The sequence below is a fragment of the Enoplosus armatus genome, chromosome 18, assembly GCF_043641665.1.
Source record: "Enoplosus armatus isolate fEnoArm2 chromosome 18, fEnoArm2.hap1, whole genome shotgun sequence".
Lineage (NCBI taxonomy): Eukaryota > Metazoa > Chordata > Actinopteri > Centrarchiformes > Enoplosidae > Enoplosus > Enoplosus armatus.
In genome coordinates, this window is record NC_092197.1 from 5169122 (window position 1) to 5188993 (window position 19872).

Sequence of the window (19872 nt, forward strand, 5' to 3'; positions counted from 1 at the left end):
TTCAGGGTGTTCCCCATTTATAAAATGTGAATGTTTATTAAATGTTGACAAGAACATTAAAACACAGTATCAAGATTCCGCAAAACAATCTATAGTACTTCACCAAAAAGAAAAGAAAAAGGAAAACAGAGTTAGTTCTGCGCAGGGACTGAAGGGATGGGAGGACTGGGGGCCAGGGAGAGAGAGTGGGGCAAAAAGCAGAGCAATAAAGAGGCAGGGAGTCAGGAGCTGGAAAGAGAAGAGAGGACAGTTTAGGAGCTACAGTATGGAGTGAGAGGGAATTGGCAGCAGAGGCTAAGGCAATTAAAGAGGTACACAGTAAGAAAGATAGAAGGTTTGGGGACCTGGGGGATCGATCAGGAGCGTGCTGATGCACTGTAATGAGCGGGATAACTGGGAATGATTAGAGCCTCTGATTTCACTCTTTTATCTTCTCTTCTGTTGGAGACTTAGCAAGCCGCAGCAGAGAGAGTGACAATAAAGGCATTCACTCAACAAAAACACAGAAAGGGGCATGGCAAATAATACTTGTCTTTACATTTAAATAACAAGGGGCAACATAGCATTAACATATACAGTGAGCACAACGTTGTGTTGAGGTGAATAAAGATTTTTGGGAGTGGGTTCTCAGGGTTTTAGGGTACGAGCGCAGTTCAACACAGTACCAGAAGGTGGTGTCCACTCTTATGGGTTCACAATCACAATAAGTAATAGTTCATTATAATTATGTAAATCTCTCTGTTATCAACACAAATAGCAGGGGAGGCAAGTTGTACATAAGCATCACATTACTTCAAAATTCCACAGAGACGCACTCAGCCTCCCGCTCTCGTCTGGCTCATGCACATGGGCATGTACAAACCAAAGCATGTGCATATATGTGTACACACAGAGACAGTGTAGACGCACACATGTGCACACGCACTCACACACACACACACACACACACACACACACACCCTCTGTCTAGCAGAGACACACACACACACACATTTGCATACGTTCTCACACGCAGTCCAGTTCCTTCTCCTTGTGACTTCATACATTTCCAACTTGTTTTAAATTGGCAATATCCTCTGACATTGTCATACCTCATACTCTGTGCCATAATAGCCATAATAGCATCAGCATGTATTTGTAACATGTGTCTGTGCTTTGATGTTGAAGAGAGGTGACAGTAGTCCACCGAGACAAGATGTATAGCTGTATGTACACAGCCGAGGTGCTGCAGAAACACACACACAGCAATGGGAGATCCTTCCAAGCACCAGTGATGAAAGAAAAGCTCACAGCTGGTCCAGTGTCAGAGGTATTCAGTGCAACACTGCTCGGTGCTGCACTTTAACTCACTGTAAGCTGCGGCGACACCTTTCAGCACACATTCAAAACTGTCTCCCAGTGCCACGGGACTTTCCAAAGCCAAAGATCGCATGTGTCCAGCAAGGCAGCTAATGTGCCAAGTGGTTTGAAATCTCTCTCATATTGTGCCTCCGTAAAAGATTTTGTGCTGCAGATTTGAACGGGCATGTGCTTGAGGGATAATCACTTTCCTCCTCTTCACTCACATTCGACCTTAAGAGCGACGTGGGGCCACGCCTACCTGTCCGTCAGGTGGAGGAAGGGAAACAGTTTCTTTATTCTTTTTTCAAATGGTGGATTTTGTTAAGTCCATGTGCTTGAGTACTCTTTGTGTTTTAGCATAGTAAGAAAACAGCTTCACATGCTCTAAAAGTCATACACACTGTACAATAAAATCTACAGATATTTTTTAAAGCTTTAAGTACATCCAAAGAAACTCGATGAAACTGAAAAAAGTTGATTCACCGACTTAAAATAAAAGAAGAGAGAGACAGAAAAAAATCTGAATTGCACTATTTTCTGCCCACATGTTGCCTTTTTGTTTTTTCTTCGTGACATTTTTTTTTTCCTTTATTGGTCTTTTTTTTTTTTTTTTGATTTCGGCAATTTTATTTTTTGCCATAACCCATTGTAGAGTTCCTACTCATAAGAAAAAAACAGAGGTTGAGAGCATCAGATCTTATTTTACAGCAGCTCTGCTTGCATGACAAGAGAAACTGTTTCACACAAACAAATCCCATAATAATCACCTGGAAAAGGGAAAACAGAGGACAAACCAGAGAGGTGGGAATGGGGGTTGTTGGCAGGTCCAAGAAAATAAGATCAACGGGGTCGGTATGACATAGTCTTTGATTCCTCTTTCATTCTGTGATCCCATCTGTCTCCTTCAAATTGTCGTCTTCTCCTTCCTATTACATGTACAAACACGACAAGCTTTGTTATTTCATGTTAACTACTTCGATGGAGAGAGTGACGGTATGCCAGACGTACATCATGTTTAGTCTGTCTGTGCTAAACATTGTAGTAAGTCGAGACGGTCTACTGAACTCATGACAGGAAATTGATAGTGTTAAGAGAACTCTGTCTGTCTCTCTCTGTCGTAGACACACACGCACACACACACACACACACACACACACACAAACGCACGTACACACACACACACACACACACACACACCCAAAGTGCTGGGTTACCATCTGTGAGTGCTGCATCAGTTGGCCAGTACTCAGCTGGCAGGCAGATCAGACAAAGTGCCCAATATGCTCCCTAATGGCCCAAGTCAGATGAATGAGATCCTCCGTTGTCTCTGTCTTTTCTCTCATTTCTCTTTTTCATTCTTTTTGCACCTCCTTTTCTTCCACTTATTCTCTCCCCTTTGATTCACTCTGCCCCCCTTTCCTTCAACTACTTTAACTCTTGTCAAATTGTTTCCTCGTTCTCTCTGTCTCTGTCTCCCTCTCATTATCTGAGGCCCTGCACTTCTTGCCACTACCCTGCTGGGTCTCATTCACACAGATCAAGGATGTAAATGTGACATAGTGTACCACTGCGCTGTCCCTTCTCACTGGTGAAACTCTGGACTTCCTTTGCAGAGAGGGAAAAAGGAGAATTTGTATCTCCTGTTCATATTTTTTTTATATTTGGAGCAACCCTCTCCATTCACAGATTATACAGCAATGGCAAGTGAGACTGAACCACAATCTAAGTGCCGTGTCAGCACAGATGAGAGGTCAGGGTTACATGTCAGGGGGACATCACTGGTGTGTGATTCTGCAGGGGATGGCTGGACCACCATGTCAGACTAGCGCAGTGGACTGTGGGTTCGGAGCTCTGGTATGCTGTTTTTTTGTGAACTGAGTGATCAAAAATAAAGGGATGATGGTTACATATTTTTTTCAAGAAAGGGACCAGGAGGAAGGGTAATGGTAGCCAGCATGACGCTAGTAGCTGAGTGATGGAGGAAGAGGGGCAAAAAGGGAGGGAGACATCAGGAGGCAAACAGGAGAGTCAACTAAACTCAAAGAGGTATGTTTTAGCGAATAAACAATATCAAGACAAGTAACTCCGCCTAGCTGTCAGAAATTGTGGTTTGTAATGTTTGTAAATCTTCTCTTTCTTTTTCTGTTTTGTCTTTCTCATTTATTATCTCCGTCACGGGTAGGTCGTATCTTCATCTCGGAGAACTTGAGGGAGTACTGCCAGCCAGTCCAGGAGGACCACTCGATGCCATCGGCGTAGGAGGTGTGCTGACCGCGCAGGTACTGGCCGTTAAGGTTGGAGGTGTGGCAGTTGCGGTACCACCAGGCACCATGGTAGAAGGAGGCGCAGTTGTTCTCTGAGTGGTCGTTATCCCTGTCTTTGGCGGTGAACTTCATCCCATTGTGCTTCAGCAGAGCGTCACCTATGGTGGGAAAAGATGTGCAACAAAATTTGAATGCGTCGCTACATATACCAAAAAGTAGGATATAGATGTATGCTTATTCAGATTTATGAGCTGGGAGTTTGAAGATAACTATTGCATCTCCTCTGTGTCCAACATCTGACACAAACCAGTAATTAGACATATCCACAAGCTAGAATAAAAAATATAGCACCACAGTTCTCCGGAGTATTGCTTCTCATTATCTAAAGCAGGAGATCAGATGGCTTTAAAGCCAATTTATCAAAGGTTCTGTGGTGACCTTTTTATCTTCCTCTTTTTAATAACAAACCCCCACATGATTTAATCAGCATGTCTGTCATTTAGTGGACAGAAGTGTTATAAGAGGAGAAAAAAAGCACATATGCTAATTTCATTCTTTCTTGTAGCACCTATGTTCATCTTTTAGGCATTTTTGTAACTGGTACTGAAATCCTGAAAAGCATACACAATAGCCAATGAGAGAGCATTCTTCCCTGCAAGCTGTGATTGTGAATATGACAGTGATTTAAGACCACTGCAGGGATGCAGCACAGACGAGTCGAATCATCTAAATGCCCTTAATCATGGTCTGCATGGTAAGTCCGATTCACACAATCAAATTACTGCGCTGAAAGTATCTATTCACTATATAAAGCTGTCTCACTCTACATCAATAACTGCTTTGCAAGCCGCTGCTCTAAAAGACTTACAGGTAACATGAAAGCAACGTCCTCGAACTAAAGTTTGGATGTTCAGAGAGCTCATAATGTCCAATAAACTCCCAATATCTAGTCTGTGTCCTTTCCTTTCTTTCTAAAGCAGGCTTCACACTGTGACCAAAAGTGGATAGAAGGATAAAGCTGAGAGCATAATGAAAGACAGCTCACCAGCCATCAGGTGACGGCTAACAGCTCGTCAGGGCATCAAACAGCCCTTAATTGCCCAGGATGTGGCCGCCCAGCTCCTTACCCACATTCTGTCCTACACTGCTCTCCATTTGGCATTACTATGGTAACCAGTCAGCAGGAAAAATAATCTGACAGGCATGTCTGATATTCATGTTGTGTGCTGCTTGACATTAGGAGAAAAGAGATGGTGGGGGAGGAAAAAAAGAAGAAAAAGAAGCAGCTCAATGGCATCAACAGTGGGATGATGTCCAGAGGAGGTAGACGAGAGGGGAAAAAAAACAAAACAAAACAGAAGCACTTAAAGGCTCATTTGTAAGGCGCTGGATGTCACCTTGGTGGCTGGAGGCCAGCAGCCTCCTCTGATGCCCATTAAGATCCAGCTGCTCTCAGCCCAAATGAGCACCTGTCAGCTGATCAGAAAGCAGCCACAGCAGAGCAAAATACTCATAATAATAATAACAGTAGCACTGCCAGAGGGAAGCCGAGGTGAGAGCATGATCATCCTGAGAGAGTTTGAGTACCCTTAATTTGACTGGATTCAAATGTCCAACAGGCAGATGAGTTCAAGGTCAGGCCATGCTGAGGACAAGCCAGCAGCATTACAGGACTTTTTAGCAGACACCATATCTGGGGAAAAAGCTTTCACACACACAACACATTTTTTCCTTCCCCTATGGTTTACTTTTTTTTTTTTACTTCTCTGCCTCCTCTGTTCCTTGGATCCTCATTTTTATTTACCGCTTCCTCTCTTCTTCTCTCACACCTGTTCCCTTCGTTCCTCCATCCTAGTTTCTTCCGGCCCTCTCCACTTCTCCACCCTGCTCCATCTCTCATATCTGTCCCCATTCTCTCTATGTGTTCTCGGAGCAGCGCTCCCCAAAGGTTCTTTAAATTGCTTCTTCATTTCAACGGCGGGTTTTTGTTTACGCTGCAGGTCAAGCAGTGCAATTAATTGGCAGTAATTTAATCAAGGTGACAGGTAGCTGGCTTGGATCTGATGGGTGGTGAGCAGAGACACTAGCAGTCCCTCTCTCTGTGCAACTGTCTGCATGGTTTAACAAGTGGACACACTTACTGCACTGTAAAAGTAACATACTATTATTTTACTAGAAGGTAGCACTGGAAGTTGGCTGGAAGTTTCACCGACTGCTGTGACGTCTTTGTTCACAATTAGGTTAAATAAAGAAAAAGAAATGTGCAAAGCAAAAATAGTTCTAATCAGAGAACAAGCATAAAGTCTAACTAGTTCACTGAGCATACATACCTGCATTGCCAGAATAGTCTCCCACAGTCAAAGGGTATCCATCATCATCAGGGTCCACTGAGAAGAGGCCCACTCCAAAGGTACCATACTGGGCATATGCGGTGCTATTTTCAAAGTCCTCCAAGTCGATACGCAGCTCATAGTTCCCCTGGATGGACAGGGCATGGATCTGCTTCAGCCCTGTAGGGAAAAAGAGCGAGACACAGACCAAAACAATCCATTACAAAGTACTACCGTTGTTCTCAGCAAACAATTTAAAGCTATTTCAGCAGCCTTTCAACGCCGTACATTTTCTGGAAATAAGATGTAACATGGTTTTTGTCCCATTTGGAGTCTCCCGCTGCATGTGTAGGGTTTCTTTCCAAAACAAGATTAGAGTTTCTTTTCAAAAGTGTGCGGAGTGTCTACTGCTCACACAACTGTTTGCCATGAGGAAAGAGAGACTGAAAAAATGTATGTGATTTTACAAGAAGTATGATACGAAACTTACAACCACTTACAAAATTGCATTAGAACACCTGCATCAACATGACTCTGTATCAACAATATTTTCAGCTAAATCTTGCTGGAATTACCTCGTTCTGAAACATTCTCTCTCACACACCTCTGCCTCATTTATTGGCCTGGAATACTCCATTGCCGTGAGATAAAGGCTCAATAGGCTAATTTGTAGATGTGTAATTTGTTCTGCTGGAGGAGGCGTTACCAAAAAAAGAGGTGCAACATGTGGTTGGAGTCATCATTAGTGCAATTACTGTGCTAAAGAGTTTCAATTTGGTTTATCGAAAAAAATATGTTCAGTTACCCATCTATAAATCCTCATCATCTTTTGATTTCTTGCATATGATTATGAGTCAGGTCCCAGCTTATTAATGCCCAAAATGATCCATGAATGGAAGAAGCACCTGTTATTACATTGGCTTGAATTAACCTTACTATGCATCCTCAGTTTGGATGAAGATCCTTTTCATGTCAAAGTATGTTTTTATAAATTCTTGATTGGGGGTCTACGCTTGGAGTCATTACTTATGATAAAATTCCTTCTGAAGACCGTTTTATAAATGAAAGACAGACTGGCAGTTCACATCCTCCTTCCTCAGCTATTTCACATTCAAGCTCCCCGTCACTCCATCGGATGCCCCGAACAGATCTTTTAATTGTTGCTCAATCCTTTAGAGAGAATGTATGAGACAGAAAGTGCTGGAGGGAAAGGGGGTTTCCATCCCTTCTTCCTTGCCCCCTCCTGCTCTGTGTTTCTCCCTGCTGTGCTGGAGTGATGGTGCTTCCCAGGGCAAGTTTTCCTCTCCTGGGTTGATCAAAGGTACAAGAAGAATAGTGCGTCAGGCAGAGAGGAGAAGGAGGAACTCAACCTGGGTCTCTTGAACACAAAATTCCAGGCAGGAAGACAAACAAAAGTGAACTCAAAGCATCAAGACTAACAGCCTTCCTCCACGCTTACAAATGCACTCTATACAGTTGCCGTGTTTATTTGGCAGACAAAAAAGACAAAAAAAACATTTTAAAGCGTGCACTGATGGAGAAGCTTCAAAGGCTTCATGGTTAAGAAGGAGGGTTGGATTTAGAGCATATAGAGAAAGCTGTAGGCTGCTGGTTTAAGATTTGTTTTACTGTCTCTCCTGTAACGTGACTCAGAATCAGCATGAAGGCAGCTGCACCACAGGAAAGAAGGTGTTTTTATGAACTTGAACACTGTCATTTTACCTCCTACAGCAATCATCACCTTCACAATTGAAACTCATTCTCCTTTCTAAAGCTTACAAACCTCAAACTGACTTCGCCTAATTTGAATTCCGTCGTTGTCAAGAATTGCACTCTGAGAGCGCCTCGTCTGAAGTAGAGGGCTAATTTGATGACAAACACAGCTGAAAGAACCCATTATTATTCAGAGACAGAAGCTTGCAGTCTGGGCCCAGGCACTTAGTTTGGATTTAATCTAGCCCAATGGGAGGTTGATCCCGTTCTTTTCATTTTCACAGTGGATCAGCAAATTGGAGGTGGAGAATTGGTCATTAATACGTTCATAGGCAGGTAACTTTATGCATCCCAGTTCCCAGTTAATTCTTACACACGCATTTAAATACTCAAGTATATATGCAGAAAACACACACACAGAAACACACGCAAAATGCAACACACATTCAGAGAAACAAAAATGGCTCATTTGCAGAAATAGATTTCGTGTCGTAGCCCTTTGAGAAAAAGTATCAATCCACACAAACACCTAAGGGAAAAGTACCCTGGAGTGATTTGACAAACTTCAAAAGAAAGACTTAGGATGTTTTCCCTTTCAGAAAAAAAAAAGAAAATAAAACACCAGATGCAACACAACTCTATTTAAAGACTCTGCGGCTTCCAACTGTATTTACATAACTTTAATTCAGTCCCTAATTAAAGCCCCAGAGAATCTCAGTGAGACTTTAATTCAGAATAATTAAAGAGGAAGACAAGTGAAATAACAACAGAGACTTTTTTCCTTAAAATCTAAATGCTCAGGTGTAACTCCCTGTTAATTAAATGCTATTGTTAGGTTATTCAAAATGGGTTCTAATACAAGGGAGAGTTTTGAGGTGTTTTGCTTCAGTATTAACATGCTGATTGCTCCACCGGGGAGAGACTCTTCCCTCTTCTCACTGATTTTTGCCATTTAAAGGAAGCTTAGCAGAGAGTCAAATAACTTCTACTCCTGTGCGCTTTAGATGGGCAATTAGGGTATGCTTTCTTTATTCCGTCTATTCTGACTGGTTTTATACCTGGGCCATATGAAGGCACATTGTTTTGGATTGCTGTTTGCTTTGATTGCACTGTCTTTACGTCTTTGCTCAGGTAGCACAGATGTCTGGATTTCTGAAAGGAAAATATAAAACGAAAAACTTGACAGAGCCAAAGAAATAAAATAGCAATGTGTCAATGCTGATGTTTGCATTCACTTGAGTTAGTACGGGTATGGGAACAAGACTGCCATGCTAGTGCCTATTTTGAGTCTGTATTTGGGCACAGTGGCACTTTGAGCTAAATGCTAAACTTAGCCTGCTAACATACTGACGATACCAGTGTTAAAATGCTCAGCAGGTATAATATTCACCATCTGAGTGTAGCGTGTTAGTAAGCTAACATTTGCTCATCATCAATAAAGAAAAAGTACAGTTGTGGGCTGACCAGATTTGCAGGTATTCGGTATAAACCAAAGCATTGGACAAATTCAAACTTTGACCTGTTGATGGCGCTAGATGAAAAGTCAGGAGATCATCCTAGTTATTATTGTTCATTCTGAGGGAAATATGAATATCTGTGCCATATTTCATGGCAATCCATCCAATAGCTGCCAAGATATTCCTCTCAAAACCACAAATGTTAACCTTCTGGGGGCGCTACATAAATACTCAGGGGAGCACCAAAGTCAGCAGGATTCATCCTCTGGGGACCATGAATGTCTGTACCAAATTTTATGGCAAGCCATCCAATAGGTGTTGAGATAATTTAGCCTGGACCAAAGTGATGGCCTGACTGACAGACTGACGTCGCCCTATTGTCACCTCACTAGCATGGCTAGAAATGTCCATGCAACACATATTTGTTTCAAGTTACAACCGTAACCAAAGCTGTCCCTTTCTACATTCACATTTCAAGATGTTTTGCTTTTTTAAGAAATATCTGGCTAAAGCAACAGATTTCAAAATATAATCTGGTGAAGAAGCAGCAAGATCAAATTTATTGTGGAAAAAAATACTGTTTCATGGACCAGGTGTGATGTGGCGAAATATTTCAAGTCAAAGGTGGATTAGGAACCAGGCAAAGCAGGCAACTGCCCCAGGACCCTCAGGGGCCCCAAAAGCATCAGGTTGTTTGTATGGCAATAACTGAAATAGTAAGGGCTCAGGTGGCTCCTGTATTTTTTATTCCTACTATTAAAGAGGGGCCCTGTGTCAATATCTATTTTTATACTATTTCAATATCAATATTTCTTACATGTTGCATATTCTTAAATCAGTGTGTTTAGTCAAATGATCACATACTAACTAACATGCAGCAAACCTGGGGCAGAAATATCGGTTGGTTGTTTTCTGTAGCTCTGGGCAAAATGTGGGAAGGTGTTTGTTTGTCGGGGGGTTCTAAAAAGGGGCCCACGGCTCATTGTTGCTCTGGGGCCCTGCCTTGAGTTACGTTTTTCTTGAGCATACGGCGACATTTGTATGGTCTTGATAATGCTATCCAACACTTCAAATAACAAATTATGGCTGGGTAGCTTCTTTAAACGTCTTTCTACCGATAAATCTCCATATTACATAAGCAGTACTATACAGGCACAATTACTCAATGCCATCTAAAAAGAAGATAAATAATACTGGCAAAATCAGCATCTCATTTTGAACAATCGATGTGTTTACTGATAGGGAATCTCATTTAGAGCGTGCTTGATTAACGAACACATTGATGGGACAAAAATCTTTAAGCGTTCTTTGGCATTAAATCACCCATGTCATTACAGTCTCCTTTACAATGTCTGCTGCAGTAACGACACAGCTCTGGCCTGTGAGGTGTTAAAAATAGTGTGTCCACTGAAAAGCTAAACTTTACCATCGTCATGTCCATTATCCTCCAGTATCCTCTCTTCTATACATAAAAAGCAGGCTGACATTAAATTTAGAACACACTAATGCATGCGGGAGCAACTATTGGTTCTCTTTGGTATCTAAATCTATGAAAAATGACAATAAAAATGATATATATCTGCAATTACCTCATTAAACTAGGTCATGGTAATCCATAACTCATTTTCACCGCTCTGAGGTTTATAGGGAAGAGGACAAATTTAGCTTGTTTAGAACATGAAGACAGTAATTTGTCATTTTTATCTTTTATTCATTCTGAGAGGGCATGTTGTGTTCCGCAGAACTAAAACGAAACAAAGCTCAAGCCTTCCTGACATTGATTAAGCCATTACCAGCAGAGATCCCTGCTCCTTAAATGTGATTTTACAGCTAATGAGACTGACATCAATGACTTGATTAAAAATGTAGAAGACCTCTGCGAGATGTCTCTGTGATGCCGCTAAAAGGCCCAAATATTAATGATTTATTTGCTTTTATTTGAAAAGTATGTAGGGGGATGTATTGGATGCTTTTAGGGGACGGGTTGCAATCCTGCGCTCACAGTCTCAGCGTAGTGCAGCACTACAGGGCACAAAGGAAAAGAATAAAAAACAGATCTCTAAACCCAACAGAGAAATGATTACACTTCTCTCTGCCGCTTGTGACATTTCTCGAAGTTAATTATTCATCATGCTTTTCTCCCTCTGTTGCTGGGGGGCAGCTCCTGAGACTGTTTCAGCTGAAAAGGAGAAAAGGAGCAGCACTCTTCCGTCTCCTCCTCCCGCTTCCTCCCACCGTAACTCAACCCCTCCCTCGTTTTTTTTCTTTCTTTTTCTCTTCTTTCTCCATCCCACCGTCTTGCTTAATCTTCCTGTCAAGCTGTTTTACTCTACAGCCGTCGTGCATGGGGAGGAGTTAGAAGGGGATGGGCTACTTTGATAGCCACGGGGACAGCTGCTGTGTCCTTTGCCATTGGGGCTAGGCTTGTTGAGGGGTCTGTGAACACACGTCTGCTGAAAGGCTTGCTGTCGTCCGCTCTTAGGGAATAAAAAAGGCTTGCTATCGTTGGCTCTCCGCTTGTCATCAAAAGATAGGAGCGCAGGGAGAAAAGCAGAGACAGGTGTGTGCTGAACTCTCTGGCTTGCTGCTCCCTCGGAGCCAACTGTGACATTTGGTGGGACAAAAAGCAAAAGAATTTTAAGATTAACTGTCACACCTCTGACATGTCTGTGCCTGTTTGCAAATTTCCTTTTGCCAATTCCCATTCAAGACTGTCACTTTTCCTTGGAACTGCGTCTTATTTATCATAAAGAGGAAGATACTAAATGTGAGATCATTTTAAGCCCTGGTGAGGGACTTTTTAATGCTGGCTATAGGGAGAGATATACTAGTTTTAATACATGTTTTTCTGCTATATGCTTTGAAGTGTAAGCTCCTGATCCCCCTCGTACAAACATACAAAACCCTACCCACTCACTTTTCACTTTGAATGGTGAATGTTCAGACTAGCTGTAGATCAAATGGGTGCTAATATGGTCCCAATTCTTTCATGCTTGTTGAGGAACTGAAAAAGAGTGTGGGGGCTGCACTTTTTTTGCTGGCTCGTTTGCACTCGTGCACACACAGGCACCCTGCATTTGACTGATAAAACAAGTACATAAGAGTCTATATTCCACTATAAGCATTTCAAGACCGAATACAGAATATTCTTTAACTGAATGAACATTTCAGCGGTACTATTTGTTCAGCCGCAAACACACAGTACCGTTCCCCAGGCTGAGTCTAACTTGGGAATAATGATCTTGGGAATGTTTGTTCACTTTGCCCACAGCACCCTCATTACCGCTCTCAGGAGTCACTTGCTTCATCTTTGAAGATAGATACATTTTGCAATAGATTATTAATACATATTGTTTCCTTTGAATCCTTATGGGTTTCTGAACAGACAAAAGTTCCCTGAGCCGCATATTTCAGACCTGCAGCATTTTCACAGAATGAAATCCAGCGGCTTTAATAGTTGTCTCACAGTGCCACGTATGGAGGTGGTTCAGCATGAGTGCAGGTGTGAAAATGCGCCTCTGTCGATCTGATGAATGGTGTGTAGGATGGCAGTATGAAGAAGGAATTATACAACTAATCACTAATCTGAGACTCTTTCATTTTGCAACCCCACCGAGCACAGAGATGTTAATACTATAATCATAAGAGCAGTGTGACATATGTAAATCAAGTTCTAAGCTTTGGCTTCTGTTCACTATTATTTCATGGTCAAGGGTCCTATTTAAGTGGACGGTGTGTACAGACAAAGCTATATAGAATCACAAAGGCAGACAGCAACTGAAAGCAAAGCTGTTTTTGCGGCAGTCCAGTGGAGCTATTAAGTGACAGAGAGAGGCAGTCAGAGAGAGAAAGTTATTATGGTGGAGCTCAAATGTAAGGTATAATTAAATGTTAATCCACCACGAAACACATGTACTCTGTGCTTGAAAATTCTCTTTCTCCATCAGGGACTGCTCTGACTGCAATGAAATTAAGTGGCAGGAAGTATTTTGGTGATTTTTATCTGTTTAAAGCAATGAAATAAACTATTTTAGCTGCCTCATTTCATTAAGTGAGGACAATATCAATCAGCAGGTGTTTGCAAGTGGTAGCGATCAATATTAGTTGCTCAGTCTTTTCAGTCTTCTTGAATGTGGTCGATATTAGAAGGAATGCTGTTATATACTTTCAATCTCCAAACTATGGAGTTTGTATATATGTAAGTAAATGCTTTCGAAAAGGATAGGAAAGCATATATAATTCAGAATGCTTTCCTGTCCTTTTCGAAAGCATTTACTTTAGAATAATGATGCTCAGTTGTCCTCCAATTGTACAAGTATGTTTCTTTGTTGCCCCCAAATGATGACGACCACCTTTACTACAAGAAAACCCACCACACTAAAACACATGAGATGAGGGAATAAACATTTTGATATACCCTGCTTTGAAATATATTTCAACAGTGCCTAAAGACACGTTTTAAACCAAAAAAAGGTCAATGACAAAAACACAAATGAACATCAGTGTAGCAATGCAAAGGTGGAGGAAGCTAATGGGACTAAACCCTCCAGATTCAAGCAGAATTTCAGAAATCATTGTAGGTTTTCAAGCAACCCCCACAATTATGTTAGCCCCCGTAGGCTAACTTGATGATACAAAACAGTAAATATGAATTTGTCAGAGCTTCATATTTAATAACACACCTACTGTTATCTTCATTATGAAACAAACCTTAGCTTATTAGGACATGGCCTATTTTAGCACTGACTAGCAGCAGTTTGGTGTCAGTCTGTATTTTTCTTCTGTGGAGACTTTATGTTGCTAACTTGTTCTGTCACATGTTCCCCCACAGTCTTGTCAGATGAACTCTGAAATAACTCTTCATTAACACCAGCACTAGTCATGTTCAAATGTGTTCATTTTAATTAACTTCTAAACTGGAAGTTATTTAACACTATTAATTATATCAGTTATATATGTGGGAAAGGTTGTATTTGTACTACTACCACTTGGCGTACATTTGGACAGTTTATCCATTACTTTTCGCTAACTATTTCGTTAACTATTTCAAACATTTTCCTAACTGTTAATTCATTACTTGTAGCTATCCATTTCAACATTTATCCAATGCTTTTAGCTAACTGTTCAGCCTTCTCTGTTTGCTTTCTAAATAGCATGCTAACCATGCACACTCAATTGCGAGATGTAGCATTCAGGTGTTACAGCAGTCGATACATATTTTTAAGTCAAATTGTATTTTTGTTTTCTATTCATATTCGTTAAGCTACTCCACAATCTTTCCCTGTAACCCAGCAACTGCAGAATGATTTGCCCCCTGGGGTACCCCTGATTGGGAATCACTGCTCTAAAGCATAGGCATACATAAACTATTTTTGTGGCTTTATGTCTGAAATGATCAGACCATGTAATAAAAAATGTCAAGTTCTGGGAGATATTCAGTCAGTTACAGGCCAATGTAAACCTTGCTGTGGGCTGTGGCTAACCATGCACTTAGACCAGCAGTGACTTTGTGGGTGTGCATTGCCAAGAAGCTGCTATCTCACCGGTCATTGCTGTTCATAGTGTGTAATATTTGAGGAAGTACACAAACCCTAGCTAGTTATAGTACTCCTAAGTTATTGAAAATCGAAAGACGTGTTAATGTTGTTTTCTACGATCTTTACAAGTGATGAGGTGTCTGTGACTATATCACGTCTCCTGAACTCTGCTCAACTTTCTCCCGTCGCTGAATCGCTGAAATCTCTCCGCCAGCTGTCACTCCCTTCTCTGTCGCACCACGTCTCCCAGTACTCATTTGAAATGAATGAGTACCGGTCGCTTTGTCTCTTGTTGCCGCTGCCAGTGTGAGCTCACAGTAAGACATGGAGGAGGTGACAAGTTTGCTCATGTTGCTTATAATGTAGCTGAACAATTGAATCTCATGTTTGAATGGTTTAACTACTGCAAGTGAGCTTGATTTGGAGCTCCTTCCACGCAGACACTCATCTGTTTTGAAAACCTCTTCATTCTTCCTCTATCATGACTATTAATAATGAGCGGGTGTACTATTTTAATAGATGGGGACAGGCAGAGGTTGGTGTAACGCGTGAGATGCAAAGCTAATTGGCAGGTCACAATGACGTATATAGTAGCGATGAGTCCTGATTAAAATTAATGTCATGCATTTACCCCTCCAACTAACATTTCTGCCACAGTTTAACCAAGCAACCATGGCAATGAAGAAGACACACACACTTAAACATTGTCACATACAAACCTACAGATGTACAGTATACTTATATATATATATATACTATATATACTATATACTATACACTCCCTCCATGTTTATTTCCCTCTCATCAGCTCAGCTTTTCACCGGTAAGATCCACGTGAAATTTCCTCGTGTATTCAGGTCCTGTTATGATATATTATGCATAAAACATTGCCTTTGCTCTAAGAATAATTCATGCAAACATAATCGAGCACTGAGGAGGAAGTCAAAATGTCTGCTGTGACTATGCCGTTGACATTGATGGTGATAATATAGCATATGCAGTTTGGGCTCACATGTTGACAAATGTTTGGGTAAGAAAGAGTGAATAGTGCCTTTGAAGGAATGAGTGTACAATAATAGGGTAGTATGAATAAACTATAAAATCTTCCAGTTGCAAATATGTAGTTGGCTCTTTTCTAATGATGGTATTTGGAGTGGCTGATTTTGAAAAGATTGTTTTGATATACACTGAATTTGTTTGCAATTGTGCTGTCTGTTTAAACATTTTCTATTAGCTTTGGTTTCTCAGAGCACTTCACTAGTGCACCTCATCATTAATGTCTTTTTGAGAGTATTTCAATGACAGTGTGTGTGGGTAAGTGGGCTGCATGTTATCCACTCCAGATGTTCTTCAAAACCTGCAACATGCCAAATTCGGAAATCCTCAGAATTGATGCTCAAGTCCCAGCCACAGCCAGGCCAGCCATTGTTTATCCAACTCCAACTGGATTCATTTGTTAGTGATAAGAAGGGAAGGTAAGACACGCGTGACACAACAAATTTAAATCTCTGAGGTCAAGCTGATTTCAATGTTGGCTAACACCACATAAGGTTGAGTTATCTGAAGTGAGATAGCTCAGATTGATGTCAGTATTAGATTTCAGGTTTGCTTTCAAACTCACGCTTTTGTGAAACTAAATGCTTCCAAATGCCATCCACCGGGCAAAATAAAGGAGGGGATTTTGCTCGAGTGGCAGGATTAGAGTCATAAAATCATGAGAGAGACGAATGAGAGCCAACATCCCATCACATCTGATATCATCACAAATTAACCTTCGGGGTGGAAAGACTGAGCCAAGAGTAGTGGAGGGAGATACAGAGGGAATGTAGAGGAGAGAAAGAGAGGCAGGTAGACAAATGCTGAGAGAGTTGGCAGGCCTGCAAGGCTGTAATTCAGGGAGAGGACCACATTAATATTTAGAGGTGCTCTCAGGTAAAACAAAATGAGCAGAGCAGCCCCAGCTTGACGGGAAAGACTGGCAACAGTCAGGGCATAAAGATCCACTGGGTATGCAGCAGTCGCACAGAGACACAGCTTCAAGGTTTAGCAGTAGAAGACACTTGACAATTGTCTTTGGCAGGGAGTAAATTTGTATCAAAAACTGGAAACTTAACAATAACAGGCCACAGCACATACACACAGTATAAGACAGGTAGAGATCCATCCACAAGGGGTCTTCACGGCTACAAAATTTTGAAACTGATCTGAAACAGACCCCTGGAAAACCTACCTAAACCCAACGTGCATAAATACATAAAAAAATAAAACAAAAAACAGATCCAATCCGAAAGGGACCCAAGAACAGTCAGAACCGATGCAAAATAGCCATAAAGATAATTCAAACTGTGGTCGTCCCAAACAGACCGAAATAGACAGTGAACACGAACACTGGTAGAAGCACAATGCGCCATTAATTAACAAACAGTCCATGCTATCCGCTTGGCTCTACGGATGGTCAGACGGCCCACCGCTTTGGTGCAGATTGAAATATCTCTGGATGGATTGCCATATAATTTGTACAGATTAATGGTCCAGAGGATGAATCCTACTGACTTTGGTGAGCCTCAAAACCTTCTAAAAAAACACTATCTGCTAAATATCAGCATGTTAACATTGTGTCATTGTGAGAATGTTAGCATGCTGACACAGTTGACACAATTCACTTTCGCCCCTTGCAATGATTATAACACACCACATAAACAGAGCTGAGGGCGAATCCACTTGGATCAACTCAGGTGTTACTGGTCTGGTCTTGGGAGAGGACCAGAACTCTACCATGTACTTCTTAATCTGCCCTGATGGGTTGAGTCCTTAGGGAGTCGAGAGATAAACATGTGAAATGCATTAAAAGGATTGTTGAGCAGCAAATCTAACCGAGAGAGGGAATGTGTTGGATGAGAAGGAAAGACAAGGAGGGAAAACAGGGGGAGAGAGTCGACATGGGGCAAGGCATGATGAGCATGGAGTAGAACATTGAAATGCCATCAAGACTTTGATCATGGGCACATGACACCATCAAAGCTGGGCAAGGGCAGTGTGATAGTCTTGCTAAGTCCCCCCCCCACCCCCCCCCCCCACCCCCCCACCCCCCACAATTCCAGGGTAATGAGGGGCTTGAGAGAGAGAGTGTGTCCGAAGGGGCCACACATCTTCAGACCGTCCAGCGCTGTTTGACTATAATGAGGTTGCTAAGAGTTCAGCACTAATAAAGCACCAGGCATCATTAGAATTCTATGATTATTTGAGAAGTCATGGCTCTCTCCTTCAAATATTAATATGATCAACAGAAAGGCTCTTTTCCTGACCATTTACTCTACTAAAAACATCCACAAATGCCCCAACTGATGGAATAAAATTAGGCTGAAATAGAAGCCAGATTGCAGTATTTAAAAACAAGCAATATTATTCTATAATAGTATGGCCAACAAAAGTGCTATGGGGACACAAATGTTCCTAAGACAGAGTTCAAGAGTTGAATGAGGAGAAAAAGTCTATTAAAGTGGCGCTGGGGTGTCAGACATATGTTTAATTCAGTGAGAGAAACATGCTTTCCACAGTTACCATCGCCTCACCCCTTATTTGGATTCAAATTCACAATGCAGCAGCACACAGCAGGGACGCCTTCCTGCAGAAATGTGTGCTAGCCTTAGCTCAGAGGAGTCAAGGCAGCGTTAGAAATGATGAATTGTTAATCTATATGTTGTTCTGTTGTCTAACATCTGACCAGACATGAGCAATGTGGCACTGTTAAGTACAAAGCATTGAAAAAGTGTTACTTATTTTTTAATTGAAAGCCCTGAAGGAAACCCAGACGAATGATGAAATGAATTATTACATAAAACAAAACAGAAAGGGAATTGTGCGGCGAGAAGCTGGGATCTTGGTATAAAGAGTTTTCTGTCACTGTCATTAGAAGGTCCGTTCAATCATTCCTCAATCAAATTTTCAATCAACCCATCTGTTCTCGTTCAACATTCCTTTATGAGATGATTCTTCTCATACATTTTTACATCTTCTGGAAAATAAAATCCCTTCCACTTTTAAAGAGTCTTTTCTGCAGCATGAGCCAAACCAGACGTTTGTACCGGCAGAAGTAGAGAGGTGGAGGAATATACCTGTAGGCTGGTGATGAGAGGCATCAAATAAAGTACCTGGGCCTTGTGGAGAGGGCTATGAATTGCTCTGGTCCTCATACATATCGAAATTACTGGCAGAATTGCTGCAAATTGCAGCTATCTCCACTCCAGCAGTGCAATCTAGTGCAGATGGAGTGTCTGCCAGGGTACAGCCACACCAATCAGAGGCAGCATACCCTCCTGAAGGAAGCAGAGGCAGAGCTGGAGGCTGAGGCATCATTGTGTCAGCATCAGGGCTGATTGGCAAGACCTCAGCTGGCTGTCTGACTGGATCCCTGGACAGCCAGCACCAGTGTGTCGGACTGACTGAAGAGGAATCACACTCTTGAATAATTGATTGGATATGAATGCAGTATTGGAGGACCTTTAACTGAAAACACTTACATGTGCTCTAAATAATAGATTGCAGGGGATTCGAGTCCGGGGAGATATTGTAGTTTATATTTCCCTTTGTCATGCGGGATATGGTATCATATCATATATCCTGTACATCCTGACAGCTGGGTTCCACTCTGATCTCAGTTAGTTCCCCTGGTATGTTTTGATTTGCACTCTGTAGTTTGTGCTGGCACTTTAATCAGCATATTATGTACATTTAACGGGCATGTACACATGTACTCACACAAATGCCATATACTGTAGTAGTTAGTAGTGTTAAGTAATAATAAGGTTTCCTTGTAGAGTAAGAGATTTGTGGAGCTTTTGCCCAAGAGATGCAAGTGGTGAAGAGTACATGAACTTGTGGTCACATGCAACACATACTCATGCATGTTTGAAAAGGCATATCAAATATCCATCTGCATCTGCCTGCATTAGGGGATGCAGACCGAGTATATGAGCATGTATGTATGAAGCGATTTGTAAGTATGAATCATAAAGTTACGAAGAGAGAGACATGTACGGTGATTTGATGTTGAGAGAGAAAAAAAGATTCTGAAATGTAAACTCTATATATTCAGTTATTCATGTGAGTCAGTTCAGAGAGCTCCATGTGACAATGCGTAGCACCCACACACCCACATTGAGAGACACTTGCCAGTGACCTCAGAGAGACACCATTTATCTAGTATATGCATTTATAGTGCATAGTATTT

The 19872-nt window shown here is 41.6% G+C and overlaps 1 protein-coding gene across 2 annotated transcripts in view; it reads right to left on the reverse strand.

Annotated features, from left to right (window-relative positions):
• Positions 1-3497: 3497 nt before the first annotated feature.
• Positions 3498-19872, reverse strand: part of fibcd1b (fibrinogen C domain containing 1b) — a 91125-nt gene continuing 74750 nt past the window's right edge. For both annotated transcript variants that reach the window (XM_070924699.1, XM_070924698.1), the window contains 2 exons: positions 5936-6115; positions 3498-3763 (listed from right to left, as the gene is read on the reverse strand). In XM_070924699.1, the coding sequence (XP_070780800.1) occupies positions 3498-3763; positions 5936-6115 (446 nt within the window). The remainder of the gene's footprint in view (positions 3764-5935; positions 6116-19872) is intronic.